This window comes from Falco rusticolus, chromosome 4 (assembly GCF_015220075.1).
Source record: "Falco rusticolus isolate bFalRus1 chromosome 4, bFalRus1.pri, whole genome shotgun sequence".
In the NCBI taxonomy this organism is placed as follows: Eukaryota; Metazoa; Chordata; class Aves; order Falconiformes; family Falconidae; genus Falco; species Falco rusticolus.
In genome coordinates, this window is record NC_051190.1 from 47,408,143 (window position 1) to 47,424,472 (window position 16,330).

The following is a 16,330-nucleotide window of genomic DNA, read 5'->3' on the forward strand; positions in this document are numbered from 1 at the left end:
ACAACACACTCTCTGAAGCCTTTTCCGCAGCCATCCAGGCTACCATGGTTCTTAGACCAGATGGAGACAGAAGCAACTGATAACCCTGAAAGCTACAGGCTTTCCACACAAAAGGTAATTGAATCCTTACATTTCACAGCAGCTTTCAATCCAGCAGGTAAATTCAGGTGCAAACTCTTCAAAGCACTCAGTCATGACAAGGATGAGATTCTTCCAACATAGGGAGTCTCCCTCCATAGCCCTCTTCAACTACTTGAAATAAGCAACACCACTAAACCAAACCAGAATCCTTTCACATTTAGAGGTGAAAGAAGCAACCAACCCACCCAAATCAGCATTACCTGTTTCCCCAGTCTTCCCTTGTCTTCAGTTTTCACATCTGTAGATTCATTAAAAATCCTGAGACACTCTTCCATTGGATCTGTCTCAAAGTCCAAGTCCTTCTCAAGGATGGAATAATCAATGTCATCAGATGTCGAGGAAGATGACGATGACGACTTCGACAATTTAGAGCGTTTCACTTTCTTTGTCCCTTCATTTTCACTCTCAGACTCTGAACCACAGTCTTCACCGTCTGAGTCTGAGCTCACGTCAAGTAATGTGGATGGCAAAGGCCGGCCTTTGTCATCGTCATCTCCACTCTCATCGCCAAACAGGTCAACGTGACTCAAACTCTGCTGCTTCTGACCCTTCTTCAGATCTCCTTTTCCTGTAGAACTGACCTTTTCTTTCTTTCGCTCTAGTGCTGAAGTCTTGGTCCCTTTCTCTTTGTTTTTACGACCAGAAGTTTCCTTACCATTCTTCACATCATCTGTTTTCAGCTTGGAGTCTTTCTTGCTGCTCCCCAGCTTCTCTGGGCTAGAGCCTTTGACGACACTCTCGCTCTTGCTTTTCCCTGAACTACTGCTGGCAGACTTGGATTTTTCTTTCTTAAGCCCATCCACTTTTTCTGACTTCCGTTTTTCAGGTTTCTTTAAATTCCCATCCGTTTTCAGTCTGACACTTTTATCTTTGCAGTTTTTCTCTTCATTCTTGGTTTTTAATTTATCTTCTTTCTTGAGCACTTTTTCTTTTCCTGTATTTTTACTCTTCTCCTTCTTACCAACATCACTGAGGCCAGGTTTACTAACATCTGATTTCTTCCTTTTTGTTTTGTCTTTTGAGTCTTTGTTTTTATTTTCAATTTCCTGGTCATTCTTACCAGAACACAATTTCCCTGCTTTTGCATTCTTGTCTGATAAGTTTTTGGCAAGATTTTTCTGTGAACTTGGAAGGTCTTCCCCACCATACTGCACTGCCGCTTCTTTGCTATCCTGGGAAGCAGCGCCATCCAGTTTGGTGCTCTGCTCTTTGTTGGATAACCCGTCGTTTGACTCACTTTCAGAACCGGCTTTTGATTGTGAACTAACAGAAGTTGGTTTATATTCCACATCAGCCTCATCTTCAGAGGAAGAGAACCTGGCACACACTTCATAGTCATCGGGTACTTCACAGAGCTTCTTCCGTGAAGGAGAGTAAGATTCCTCATAACTGGGCACCCTACCCCTTTTAGACCCTTTTGGGTCCTTTGTTGTGGCTTTGCTCAAAAGCCTGGCTGAGTAATTTGAAAGTGGGTCATATTCCAAGTCTGTAGAAGGCTTAGAGTCATCAATCACATATTTATTGTTAGTGACAGTGCTACTGTATTTCTTATTCTGTACTACAGACTTGGGAACATATTCCAGCGAGCTACCTTTAGATCGGGAAGTATCCAAAGTGTATTTACTTGACTGGCTAGCAGCAGCAAGAGGAGTAGGGTTGTAGTCAGAGTTATTATTAAAGCTGTAGCTACCTGGATTATACTCTAAGGAGGTAAATGAATCATTTTGTGTCCCAGCAGCCGATACGGGTGTATTCGAAATGAGTGAGGAGGCCTCTGAAGCACTGAACTCCTTGGTTGTTTCTAGCAGCTCCTCATACTTTTTCTGCTCTCTCTCAACTTCGTTTTTGACTGCCTCAATGGCCTTGTTGACCAGCTCCAGCTCCAGAATACCGGGTGTCACATCTGCAATGTCAGCCAGAGTACCATCCTCCGCCTCCAGCGAGGGCCTCGGAAGCTCTGGATTGTAGGGATCATATCCTCGCTCTGTAAAAGAAAGAAAAATTAACTTACTGCCCACAATTCAGGTAGCATTTTCTTGATAATAAAATTTTTAAAAAGGTCTTTTTAAGATCTGCTCTCATCAAAACCCAATACTGAGAGGCACTACCAAAAGCCATGCTCTCATCACCACAGAATAAACGTTTGATGCCAAAAGCCACCAGTGATGTTCTCTGGACAGTGGCAGGTGTGTGGCAAGAATGTATTTTATGAACTACTCCAGGATCTTGAGAACCAGAGATCTATTAACAAAGTGCTTTTATTACTCACAGAAAAGCTCTATAAATTAAATATTCTTCGGGGCACCAAAGAATAATCACTGTATTAGGACCAAGAAGAGCTGAGTATGCACGGAATTATCTGCCTAATTGAATGAAGCAACCAAGGGAGGAAAGAGGATTCCAATACGAAAACTGTGGATTAGGTTCTCACTTATCAATGCCAATGCCTAAAGCCCACTGAAAGCCTCCAATATTCCTCAAAGCTCACTACTTCTCACGGCAGCTGCAGGAAAACCAGTCTTATTTGGACTGACAGAGTGCTACTAGTAAGAAAAAACTACAAGTACAAAGGCAACAACTCAACCACACAGAACGACGGCCAAGACAGGAACATTAACATCCAGAATGTTTCTTTTTTCTGACATTTGTCTTCTCAGACAAGTCCCTTTAGTACCCTCTTTTACACAGGCATTTCTAGGACTATGATGCTGCACAGCTCCTCCAGCCACAGCTTACAGGAGAGCTTTTGGTGAGTGATGATCCACCCTACGGAACTACATGGAAACACCAAAGCAACCTGTCCAAGGGACAGCTTACAACTGGAGAGCCCAGCAAAGTTAATCTTGTAATATCCATCCTGAAAAGGACATGGGAGCAGCTGTCACAACATAAACTCTCTACTTTCTGCCATGATATTCCAAACTCTCCCACCTACCTTTCCAACTCACGGTGAAAAGGAAGGGAAGAGGACATCACACACGTGTGCAGAGCGACAGCCATCCTGCTTGCCACAGAACAGGCAGGAAAATAACTTCACCTTGAAAAAGTAGACTTGTAATGGAGGAACCCAGCAATAAAGATGACTGCATTCAGTCAGCTAACAGGAGCTACAGGTAAGTTCATGGCTGCTTTTTGACTCTGAAAATTTTCAATCCTTGTTTTATCATAGTGTCTCCCAACGCTGCTATTCCAGAGGAACTTTCTGTTCTTTGCTAGAAGGATAGCAGTAAAACTGGCTTTCCAACATGAAAACAGATTATCAAAACAGGTATAAATATTAGCCTAACAGCTGATAAAGAACGGAGATCCTCCATACCAGACACCTCATTTCACACCACTTTGCAAAACATCAACTCCTTAGTGGTAGAGGAGACCAGTTCAATGAAGTCTGGAGGAGTCAGCTATTAACCTCTAACTCAAGATGGAGATGTAAAATTTAGCACAAGCATTGTTGAAGGAACAGCTGAAATCCTGGTAATTTGTGCAGAGATAAGTATTAGGTGGCCTATAAACAGAGGCGAGAACACCGAGTCTGGATCTAAAGACTTCCCAAAAGAAAAAAAACCCACACTTTACCACACCAAACAAAAACAAAACACACATACCCCTGCAAAAAACAACAAACCCCCAAACTACACAAAAGACATCTTGTCCACACAGAAAAGCAAACCTTTTAAAATATATCAGAATACAGAAAAAGTAGAAGACAACCTAAGCATAGACCTGGTGTCTGATTCTCTGCTGTTCATCTATAGTATGAAACTAATTGCACCTTTTCTTTCAGGAGAATGACCAGATGTAAAAATACATTATAAGCTCCGAGAACGCCAGCAGGCTTTGAGATATCGTCATGAAAGAGCTCTTTTGTAGGTGTGTAGGAGGCCTGGTGTATTACCCAAGTGCTGCTGATCAAAGGCTACCTTTTCCATGAAAGACACTTGTGTAAGTGGGCTCCAAGCCACTAATCAGGACTGTCACCTTTGGCCACGACGCATTTGCAGATGATGTAGTGAAAACACAAGCAGAAGGGGGAGTTTATACACACACACACATATATATACGGAGAGCCATACACACACGAGTCTCCACAGTCAGAGAGGTTACATATGCTAACTGAAATCAGGCTGCCTTTTCAGATGCCTAATTATACCCTCAAGAACGTCGGAGAGGAAAGGCTCTCTGGGTGGCTGAGCCCAGCACCACACAGGCAGGTACCCAGCTACACCCACACACCCCTTTTTACAACCTGGATACACGATTCAAATGACTCTTCTTCAGCTTTTGCATTTATTCTTCTCCATTTCAAACACTCACATGAATACCCGTGGTGTAAAGAAAGGTTACAAGATGAACTACACCGGTTTTGCTACTCTGAGACACGAAATGTGTGCACTATTTCTGCTGAAGCAAAACAAGAGAGAGGCACCACGTAGTGAAATAACTCTTTTTGGATGGATGTAAAATTGAGACTCTGCACTGTCCTTTGAGAATCACAAGATAATGAGACTTGAGAAGACAACTCCTTATAGGATTGTGAACTAAACTGCTATCAGGACACTTTTAAAAATACAAACTATTTTAATAAATTAATGTACCTCAAACCTATGAAGTAGTCCTTCTGAGACACAAAACAGTAAAGTTAACACCAATACTATACAAAACAAGTTATTAATAATTTACATAGGACGTCAGCAAACAATTGATTCAACCTAAAACTACTTTAGAAGATACAAAAATGAGCTGCACTTAAATCAGACGTTTCAGCAGAGCATACAAAAGTGTAGAACAAAATTCTTCCAAAAAAACAAGGTTGACTATTTTTTTTCCTGGTGACAGTCATGTTGCTTCTGGGAAACGAGGCCTCAGTTCTGAGGTGGAGCTGTTTTATTACAGAGCTTCTACAAGCTAACGACTCCTCGCTGTACACTGGTCCTTCTAGTTTGTGCAACCGGCAAAGGCAGTAAACAAAGGCTGACATTAAATGAATAATGGGAGTACAAGGTCACCTGTTTGATGTTAAAACTTATTTTACAATGAATCATTCAGGAGAAAAAGACGTCTTTTTTTTTTTTCAAGCACCCTACCACAACACATTCTTCACATGCTTCAAATACAGAAAAGCCCAAATGTATGACAGGTACTGGTTGTTGTAAACCGGCAAGTATTGGAAGAGGAGTCAAGCTCTTGCATGCATGCAGGAGATGGACGGCAACTACCTGCCTTCCAGAGGTAACAGAGTTACTAAGCAGTGCTGCTGCTAAACAAAGGGGAGGCAAAAATTAGAAACTCCCAAATTTACAGCAATTAGGATCTCAAAATGGAAAGGTTTGCTGGCCAACCCGCAGAGGGACCAGCACAGGCCGAAAGCGAACACTTTCAAGAGCTGTCACTGCTGATGTTACCCATTTTCCTGGGTCACTTGGAGCTGGCAACAAAAGGCACATTCATCAGGAGATGGGGAAGGTGAAAGCTGTTGGGAGACTACTTTAAAGGCAAAAAAAGGCATTTTTTTATTTTAACGTCATCAGAACAGCTTTGTTAGCTTAACAGCTTGCCTATGTTTACAGTGCCAGTACTTAGCAAATGGACAACCTTTGCGATTACAGGAAAATTATCACCATTGGAAAATTATTTTAAGCATTTCATTTAATGCTTCACAGACAATACAGTAGTTTCTCAAGAACAAAGTGTTTCCAAAAGGCCATACTAGCAGGCTGAGCTTTGCCTCTCTTCAGAACTAAACAGTGCAAAAGAAATGGCAGTTTTGGGCGCAGACCTCATTTGCGAGTACCCAAAGCAAATTTCCAACAATTAATTTAACAATAATATCCAACCACTTGGAAATAATTAACACTGAGATTTAAAATAGTGGCTTTCAAATAGTTATCCAGAGTAAATGGGTTAGGAGGGCAGGTAAGAGGAGCTCAGAGAAATGGTTCTTCAACTTTAAATATAACCCTAGCCCTAACGATTTTTTTCCTTTTTTTTTTTTTTTTTACTCCTTCTCACTCTTTCTAAATAGTAAATTCAACTATTAAAATTAGATAACCTTGTGCTGGTCTAAGAACACCAGGGAAGCAAGGTCCGAGGGGGTATTACAGCCAGTCTAACCAAGCTGGACCCTCCCTATGCACCCCACTCCCTACATTTGTTAGTCCCCAAGAGGTATTTCATGCCACAGCGTCAAGGTACATCATGAACCAACATGGTCATTTCTTCAGCAGAAAAAAGGAAGCAAATATGAGAAAAGAAAGTCTTAGATTAGCAAGACTGAAAAAAGTTTGAACAGTTACCCATCACACTGCAGTATTTTTAAACCTGCTGTGACAAAGCCTGCTTGAGGTCATGGTATGGTTTCACCAGATGTTGCCAGCCAACATAAGTGCTCAGTGCCACCAAGACTGTCTCAGTGGGCTGAACTGGTTGACCAGGGGCTTCAGCAGAGGGTGTCACACCCAGCACAGGGAGGGGGATCTCACCAAGGGACCAGAGCAGCCAGACATCATCCTCATACAAGCCATAAGCCATTTTCTCAGCTCAGCCACTCGAGCCTGCTGACACACCGTGGCTGGAGAGGAGACACAGACGTGCCCAAGTGGATTCAATCCAGCAAGGGAGCATGTCACCCCCCAGCAGGCTGCATTATCAGGGAACAACTCACTCAGGTAGGACACTCACTTTGACAGGAGGATGGCAGGGCATGCCCCTCAAAGCAGCTCCGGCAGCAACATCCAGGGAAGCAGTACACACCTAATTTTATTCAAGAAAACAATTTTGTGCAGTTTTGCCTCTGGCACAGCAGAAGAGGCATCTAAAAGGTCCTCAAGCCTACTAAATATGGTAGCTTCACCCTCCTGATAGCCTCACAGACAGTCCTGGAAGACAGCTGGGACTACCACTGCTTCACACAGCAACACCACTAGTTAAATCTGAAGATCCAAAGCCAGAACAAGATGGTCTGGCCCATGCAAAAGCAGTCATTTACATTCCTCTATCACCCCCGTGATGTACAGTCCCTGCTCTGGTGCTAAAACACCTGCGGCAGGCAAAGAGCATCAGAGGTGTGTCAAGATCTGTGATAAATGTAATGCCTTCCTAAAAGGAAATCACACCATTAGTACATTTCTCCCACAGCCTAGGAAAAAACATGAGAAACAACTGGTGGATTTGCCAGGACAGGGGCAGAAAGCAAAGGCTGGCACCAAAAATATCATGATTTCTCCCCAGGCTGCTACCCTGACCCCACAGTCTGTCATCACACAGGCTAGAAGGCATCTCACCATTTTAAAGTCAATGATACATTAATCTAGATACTCAATGTTTGGATTCTTTGGAGATCTTTCCATTCCCTCTCTCATTTTATCTTTAAAGTTATTCCTCAATATACAAGAAAAGTTGAAATTCTGCTTAGGAAACAGAAAATTAACTAAGACTTATTTTTTCTGTTTCCAAGAAAAAGAGCCCAGAAAACATTTCCACATCTCCTGTACAAGTGCTAGGTAAAACTAAGGGTCTACTCCAAAACTTAGTAAGTAAAGCCACTCTTCAAAGAAGCAGAAGAACAAAAGAAAAATACTTCAATTATTCCGGTGTCGTCTTTTCTCTCTTTTCAGCTCCGCCTTGAAAACTTACTTTGACCAGCATGTCCACGAGCAGTAACACTACTCCTCATCCCCCAGACTCTTTTTCTTTTCCAGCCTTTCTCTGGCTTGCTCAAGATAAGTTATCTTCTCAACACGTGTCCTACTTCTTTAACTGTTTCAGGTGAAGAACACCCATTTAAGAAAAAGAACCCAAACCACTATTTTAATACAGTCACAACTGGACACTTTGAAAAACAAAGTTAAAAAACTAAAGAAAAGCACCTTTCAAGCTATATTACATTTAAACACTTCAGCTGTGACTTACAAAGGGCTAAACCTAAAACTTAAACTGGTTTTAAAACCTGTCTGGCTTTAGAGAACTCAAAAGCTGGAATTAATACTTGCAGCTCCTTTACCACTCTGCTACCTGCGGCTCTGCAGGCTCTCTGAACCAGCTAACCCAACACACTCCCCAAAACTCAGCACAGATCCCCTCTTCAAATAAAAAGGGTAGATCTCACAGGGAAATGAAAACCCTCGTGCAACTAAACTCTCCAAAGCAGAGCTGAGTTTTATGCATAGTCCATATATTTCAGAGGCAGATGCAACGCTGAGGACCAAAGTCTCACGTTAAATGAATGGCTGACACGTGAAAGCCTCTCTGGAGAAGGTACTTCTCACACAGTTGCTTCCTCGCGTACTGCAATCCACACCAAAACACAAGTTCACTCCACAGTAAGTCAAAAACTTCAAAGAATTACCTGAGCTCCCCGCAGTTAGTAAGTATTGCAGATATTTGTTCATGCTGTACTTGAGGCTTTTAATATCTGCTCGGTACTGCTAAGACACTCCGGCAAAGGCGTGTGGCACAATACCGCTGACCATGTGCTGACACAGCACTCTCCGGGCTGCAGAGATAATTAGGGCAGGACTTACCAACCCAAAGTCCCGCCTTCACCCTCATTTACTCCCAAGTCTGACTGGGTTTTACTCAAGTGTCTGCAGGGGGTTTTTTGGCTGTTTTCTTCTTCCCTACCACTACTACTATAATCTTGGGGAATTTTTTGACATCTTGCTTTCCCCACTCCCCAACTGCAAATGTTACTTTTTACTTGATTCGAGCAACCCAAGTTGGCAAGCACAGCAGTTTCCCAAATGGCAATCCCCAGGCTCCTGCTAAGCCATCTCCTCATCCCACCGGGCCCCCCAGCCGGAGCCCAACGCCACCCCACTTCTCAAGCCCCGCAGCCCACGCTCAGCCCCAGCAGGGAAGGAGGCTGCAGGGCAGGGAGATACCCAGCCCTGCCTGTCAGTACCTGCCCGCAGCCTGGCACTGCTGCCGCTCAGCATCACACCAGCCGGCACGCCGCCCCGGCGCCTCCAACCCATCTCTCCTGACACTAGGCAGCCCAGGGAAAGTGGTTTGGGAAATCCTGGACTAGCAAATTGTGCTTTCCGCTTCTCCAGCACTAACACGGCACTGCAGGGTTTGACTAGAGGGAAAAATAAATTTAAAAAAAAATCAGAGGAAGCGTTTTAATGTCAGGTAAGAGAGTGCATGCTGGAGAGAGAAATCCTGCAAGAGTAGCCAGAGGCCTCCTGTGGCAGCTGGAGAGGAGGCCAGGGAGCTCGCAAACACCGGCACAACTCCTGGGCCTTCAACACCCAGGCAGGTCGCTGCACCTTTAGCCTTCAAAATCCTTCCAGCTTGACAGAGATTTGCTCCCACCTCCTGCTTTTCAGACGTCTGTAACAGGAGCAAGGAATTGCCGTGTGCAAGCTCAGGGCCAAGGTTCCCCACAGCCACGCTCGCCCCGCTTGCAGAAAGACAAAAATCAGAAGGGCCCTGCCAGCCCATGCTGAAATCCCAACACACGAAGCAGCTGCACCTGCCCACCCACAGGAAACCCACCATAACTGACAAGTTAGTTAAATGACAAGAAATCCCTAACCACTAGAAAGCCATGACATTGATTTACATGAAAAGACACGTCCTGACCTTACCATCAAGTGGGCTTCCTATTCTTCATTTCAAAACTCAGTTAAAAAAAACTTCCACCGTTAACATTTTGGTCTGTACTGTTCTAAACACAAATGTGGAAGGGGGCAGGGAAAGCAGTCTTAGCAACCCCCCCACATGCAGTCCATGGACTAGAGCACCCAAAGCTGAACCAACCTAATTTCCCCCCTCAGCAAAGAAATACTGAGGGCAATTCATAAGTTCCTGCTCATTCAATTTCCCTGTAGCAAATACAGCGATAAAAGCTCTTTTTTTTTTACAAGAAGTTGATATTGCACAACATAAAACTACAGGAAGGAAAATGCAGCTGCAAAGACTTTTCCCTTCATCCTTCCTACCACACATGGTGCGAACCTGCACTGCAATATAAGTAACATAAAGGCAACCCCAGACAGCACAGAGAGGCTGCTCCCACCACACACGGCTCAGTTTAACGTGCAGCCCCTCAGCAACATGCTGTATGAGGAACCCCACTGGGGAAGATGACAATGTCCTTGATCCGACGGTGACACACGGGCTGAGGATGATTAAAGTTGGGGTTTAACAGTTAAACAGCCTCTTCAGGTTTTCTCAAGTATCATTTTGCACAGTGTTTTATATACAAGTCACAGCCATCCCATGTGGTTGCTTTTCAGCTGAAGACTGAAAAAGGAGAGGTGAAGGGCCTTCCTACATCAGTGACAGGATCAACAGGGTTAAAGCTGGGGAGATAAGCCCAAGGATATCTCCACACCTGACCTGGGCCAACAGGAGCCAAACAGCATTACAAACGGCTTACTTGTGAGCTGGGTAGTGTAAAATCACAGAGAGGTGAAAAAAGTGTTGTTACCACACAAACCCATCCAGACACCTTCCAAAGATGCAATCTAGATCTAATCTGCAAAGCCTTGCCTATCTAAATAGAAAATCCACACAGCAAGAAAACCACTCCTCAAGCTTTGGACTATACCAGAAAACTGCCGAGCAATTGTCAAGTGCACACAACTCCATAATAAAGTCTTTTGAGGCAGGGTGCTGAAAGCCTTGCTCTTCCCATCTTGCACTAAGGCAAGGATCAGAGCAGACAAAGAGGAACTCAGACCTCCAGACCTGGACACAGCTTACTGCTCCGGGTTCAAAAAACATCCACCTCCTAAGCATCTGCTGACAGCTGTATCAAAACCAGCAAACCAAAGAGCTGGTTTCCTTATGATATTTATGAAGAGATGTATTATGCTTCTTTTATGTCTTTCAGCATACTCAGGACCTAGACTTTAAAGAGAGACCTATTTTTCTCCTCTACAGCTCTTGAAGAGATGCTTTTAGGGCTGAAGGCAGTTCTTCCCTCCTACTTACACAGCACGCTTTCAAAGCACTTCACACACATTCAATAATCTCTTCATCCTGCTCAGAAGCAGGTGGGTTTTAGTCATTTTGTAGATGGAAAAAGCACTTCAGCCAAGTCAGGATTAGAATTTGCAATCTCCAGATTCCCAGTCCTGCACAGGCTCACATCCCATTTCTGAGCCCACAGGCACTGCTGTGGAAACACCACATCGGTGCACGCTACCGCCCCCGCACCCTCCTCAGCTTTCAGCCAGTCCTGAATTTCCAGAAGCCTCCAGGTAGCCACGCTCTTTTACCATGCAGGCAGACGCTTGCAGTAAAGACACTGGAATAGATTTCCCACATGAAGTACCATGCATTTCAGAACCCAGTTCAAATGTGCCCTACAAAGCAGATGCATCATGCTGGTTCCCTCCTCACCCAACAAGATTTTATTTACTGAGCTGCTTTCAGAGGGGAAGAAAAGGGAGCACCTGCCACATGCAAACAGCAGCAGACGGGGGAAAAGTCAGTCCTGCTGCTGCTGATCTCCTTAACAGGCACGGAGGCCTCTTTGCCGTTGTCTCCCACTGGCTGGGAACATAAGAGAAAAATATGGATCATGTACGGCGAACCCCAGAACAGTATGCTCCTCAGGAAATCTGGAACAGTGAGGGGTGCAAAGAAAAGGGGAACAGTCCCACTAACTCCCCACCTCCTCTCTGCTCCCCCTGGCTTGTGTCCACAGCCTCCTCCCACCACAAGCAGGCAAGGCTAGCTCCACTCCTCAGTTTCCAAAAGCTACTTTCAAGGCTACGGAAGATCTACTAAGGGTTTTGGGGTTACTGCCAGTCCTACAGTGATCCTCAAAACATCAAAGTCAACATCAGTCTTGAATCAATATGCTTAGCAGACTAATTCTTCGGATGTTATTGTTTTTTCCAGGCCCTATCCCAGAAAACACAGATCTGCACTGTAGCTCTTGCTGTTGATACCCACCTGCTTTTAAAAATTACGCTTTTAAAGCTTATTTATTGAGTGATGCGATTAAACAGGTCAAATATGCCCAAGTGCACTGTTACAAGGCTACTTGTAAACAAGACAGGCAGTTTCACTGACAGGGAGCAACTTATGGTGGATTGAGAACCTGCTTTCAAGAAGATGGTTGCCTGGCTGCTAAACTACTACACCCTCTAGTGTAAATCTTAAATACATCCTTCCAGGCTAGACGAGCTTCAGACAGACAGAGGAAAAGATAGAAGCACTTCAAGCTGAACCCTTCAGATGAAGCTAAGCCATAGCACTGCTTACAAAATCACTGCAAAGACGTTTTCTGCTGCTATAGAAATTGTGTACCTTACACAACCCCACTAAAGTCCTTTCTAAAAAAACAGCATTTCGCAGCAGGTTCAATGCTCTTCTTCCATTTCTCAATCAAAACAGACATTTAAAAAAATGGCTGAAGTCCAGTACTAAGCTGAGGCAGAATTTACAGATCCCTGGTTATGACAATCCTGCCATGCCTTAGATGCCAAGAATTTGGGAAAGGAAGCAGGAACACGCAGCTCAGCCAGCTGGGGGGAGTGGGAGGCCACAGGCTGGAAGTTAAGCCTCACAATGCCGTTTCTTTCACAAGTGGCAGACACTTCACCTAGGAAAACCAGACCCACACTAGAGCTTTTGTTTTTCAAAAGCCAAAGCTTCTCTAAGAGCCGTAATACAGTAGATAAACCATTCTCACTCCCCAAAATACAAGATTTCTCCTGAGTCACTAACATATCCAAGCCAGGCCTAACAAAATATTGGGATAATTTGTCATTCACAGTCAGCTCTTAAATAAACACTTTTCAGCCAGTATTAGAAGCTGAACACACTTTCCAGGTGCACCAGGAGGTTTTACTAAAGACGAACCTTCTCTTCCCCATTTCAAAACTCAAAACCAGAACCAGCTTTTATTTAGTACAGCTGCATGTTTCAGGTGGCAGACCAAAATGAGCACATCCAGTTCCAAAACTGACACCCTACAGATATTTAAAGACAAACAGAAGTAGTACTCTGAAAGCTAATTATAATATCAAGCATTTAGAGGACCATCCTAAAGGGTTCTAGAGGGTTTTTCAAATTCAAAAGAATAATGGAAGAGGTAAAAAACTTTTGCCTTTCTAACACAGTATCCATCTGCCTGTGACAGCCCTGAGTATACTTTGCTTTCTTTATTTTAAACTAAAACAGAGTCATGGTAAGTTGACCTTCTAACGAGGAGACAAAAAATTAATCGCTTTCTAAACCCATGAATAACCTAAAGTTAAGCAAGTACAGAAAAAACCCAAGTTCTGCTTTATTGTGACACCTGCTTCAGGTTGTTGAGACCACGCATACTAGCAAGTATATCTAACTGCAACAGCAGAGCTTTAACAAAAAGAAGCAAGAGGTATTCTTCTGGGGAGAAGAACGAAGCCTTTTCTCTCCAAATAAAATAATCAGATGAGCAAATAATGTAAGTAAAACAAGAGTTGCTGGAAGAATGAGGACAACAGCAGCTCACCAGCGTTTTTGCAGCCAAGCTTCGTTTTGAGAAACCTGGCAGCACTCCACGCCTTCCTCGAGTCCTTCATCGGGAGGGGGCCCAGCTCCCCGCAGCCCCCCCTGCAACACCCCACCAGCAGGACCTGCCTCGCAGCACCAGCCTAGAGCACGTCACCTGCCCTGACACCTCATCGCTGCTGCATGAGCCGGGGTGCCTGGAGGGACAAAGAAAGCATCCAGCAGCACTGCCCTCCCGCAGCCTCCATCCTGGTGACCAGACAGGCTGTCCTCAGGCCATCGGACATTTTGGAAAGCTGCTCCCCACCACCCTCGGGCCAGGCAGCAACGGTAGGATCCAGGGGAGGAGAGAATCCACCTCTCCCTCACCCCGGGTGAGGTAAAAAGTCCCTTCAGAGCCTCCTTCAGAGGCAACAAGAGGAGACAACGCAGGGCCCAGAGCCCGGGCAGGGCTGAGGGGCTCAGGGGACCCACCTGCCCCGCCTGGACGGTGCCCACAGCCCACCCGAGAGGGGCTGCAGGGGGCAATACCCGGGCCGGGGGAGCAGGCGGGGTTACAAGAGCGGGAGACAGACTCGGGCCCTGAAGGGTGGGCAGGCGTGGTGAGGAGGAAGGGCGCGGGCCTGGCCTCGCCAGGAGGAGGACACGCTGCTGCCGGGGGGGGCGAGGGCCGGGCAGCGCCACGGCCCGGGGCGGGGGGAACCGGGGGAGGGGGAAGGGTGTACCGCGGCCCGCCGGGCCGGGCCGGGGCCGTACCTGCGCCGTGGCCGAGGGCCAGCCCCGCGCCGGGGCCGCCAGAGGCTCCGCACCGCGCCGCTGCCGCCGCCGCCACCGGGGGGTGCCGGAAGTGGCAGTAGGGCCGGCGGCACGGAGGGCCCCCGCCCGGCCCCGGCCCGCCGGCGCTGAGGAAGGGGCAGTCGATGCCGCGGAAGTAGCCAGTGGATCTCAGCATCCCGCCGGCTGCGGGGCGGGGAGCGGGACCGGGGCGCGGGGCAAGAGGGAGAGAAGGGGGTAGGTGAGGAGGCGCGGGCGGCGGCGGCAACGACGCGCTCCCGCCTCACACCACCGGCGCCGGCCCCGCCGCCATCTTGGGAGCGCCCGGCCCGGCGGCGAGGCCCCCGCGACGCCGCTGCCCGCACTGAGCTGCCCGCCGCGCGCCTGAGCCGCGCCTGAGCCGCGCGGGGCGGGGCGGGAAGTGGCGGCCGGGGCCCGCCCAGTGCTCGGCGCCCGCCCTCTGCTCGGGGCCCGCCCAGTGCTCGGGGCCCGCCCTCTGCCCGGGGCCCGCCCAGTGCTCGGCGCCCGCCCTCTGCCCGGGGCCCGCCCTCTGCCCGGGGCCCGCCCAGTGCCCGGGCTGCCCCTCAGGAAGTGGCCGCGGGGACCCGGCGCCGCCCAGACGCAGCGGCCGGCCTGTGGGAGCTGGCGGGTGTGTCCGGGGTCAGCTGGGGCCGGGCCCGCGCCCCCAGAGCGGGGGAGATGCGGAGGGACAGGCGGGGAAGGAGGGTGCAGGCCCCGGCACCCCCGCGACCCCCCCCTGCCACGGGCACAGCAGCGGCACCGGGCTCCCTGTGTGGCCTGGCCCCTGCTATGACCCACCATCCCCGGCACAGCCCACCATCCCTGCCATGGCCCCTACCATGGCCCACCAACCATCCCCAGCATGGCCCCCGCCATGGCCCACCATCCCCGGCATATCCCACCATCCCTGCCATGGCCCACCAACCATCCCCAGCATAGCCCCTGGCATGGCCCACCATCCCCAGCACAGCCCACCATCCCTGGGCCATGGCCCACCACCCCCAGCGTGGCCCCCACCATGGCCCACCAACCATCCCCAGCACATCCCCCACCATGGCCCGGGCCATGGCCCACCAACCGTCCCCAGCACAGCCCCCACCATGGCCCACCAACCATCCCCAGCGTGGCCCCTGCCATGGCCCACCATCCCCACCATGACCCACCACCCCCAGCATGGCCCACCACCCCTGGCACAGCCCCTGCCATGGCCCACCACCCCTGGCACAGCCCCCGCCATAGCCCACCACCCCTGGCACAGCCCCCGCCATGGCCCACCATCCCCACCATGGCCCGCTGCCACAGCATGGCCTACTGGACCCATCATGGCCCACCCCCACGTGATAGCACCCCACCCCCAGTACGGCCCACCACCCCCAGCACAGCCCACCACCATGGCACAGCTCACGGCCCCAGCCTTCTGGAAAGCAGCAGAACACCAGCCAGGCTGGTTAGGGAGACTCAAGGCAGAAATAACTTGTCAGAAGCCACCCGGGGGGAGTGAACTCGCTCTGCCATGGAGGCTCGGCCCCTCTCCCCCAGTAGCCACCACACCAGTAAAATTTACCAGTGGGGAAATGGAGGCGCATGGTACCAGTGATTTGTCTGTGGGCTGGGCCGGGGGGGGGGGTCAAGCGGGCGAGGGGCACCCACACCTCCTGCGAATCACCTGCTGCTGCCCCAGCCTCAGCTTTTCAAAGGAAGGAGCCTCCATCCGCAGCAGGTGAGGCTGTGTTGGGATGACAGTGAGCCACCAAGCCCTTCAAGGAGAAATCCCATTAAGCGGAGCCAGAAGCTCCAGCCCAGTGAGACAGGATGATCCAGGAATGCCTCATCGCTTGTGAAAGGAGAGATGGGAGAGAGCCTGGAAAGGTCTGGGGCAGTGCAGGGAGCCTGCTAGATGGTGTAGAGAACAGTGCCCAAGGGGGAGTCATCCTCGGCCCCA

At 48.4% G+C, this 16,330-nt stretch overlaps 1 protein-coding gene across 3 annotated transcripts in view; it reads right to left on the bottom strand.

The window, feature by feature from the left end:
• The window catches only part of REXO1 (RNA exonuclease 1 homolog), a 40,425-nt gene extending 25,736 nt beyond the window's left edge, over positions 1-14,689 (bottom strand). Inside the window, exons 1-2 of one of the 3 annotated variants that reach the window (XM_037384383.1) lie at positions 14,350-14,689; positions 342-2,125 (exon numbers count right to left, since the gene is read on the bottom strand). In XM_037384383.1, the coding sequence (XP_037240280.1) occupies positions 342-2,125; positions 14,350-14,545 (1,980 nt within the window). In that variant the 5' untranslated portion in view covers positions 14,546-14,689. Of the gene's footprint in view, positions 1-341; positions 2,126-8,485; positions 8,617-13,594; positions 14,039-14,349 lie in introns of those variants that run through there. The other 2 variants (XM_037384384.1, XM_037384385.1) reach the window with 2 other exon arrangements.
• Positions 14,690-16,330: the final 1,641 nt, after the last annotated feature.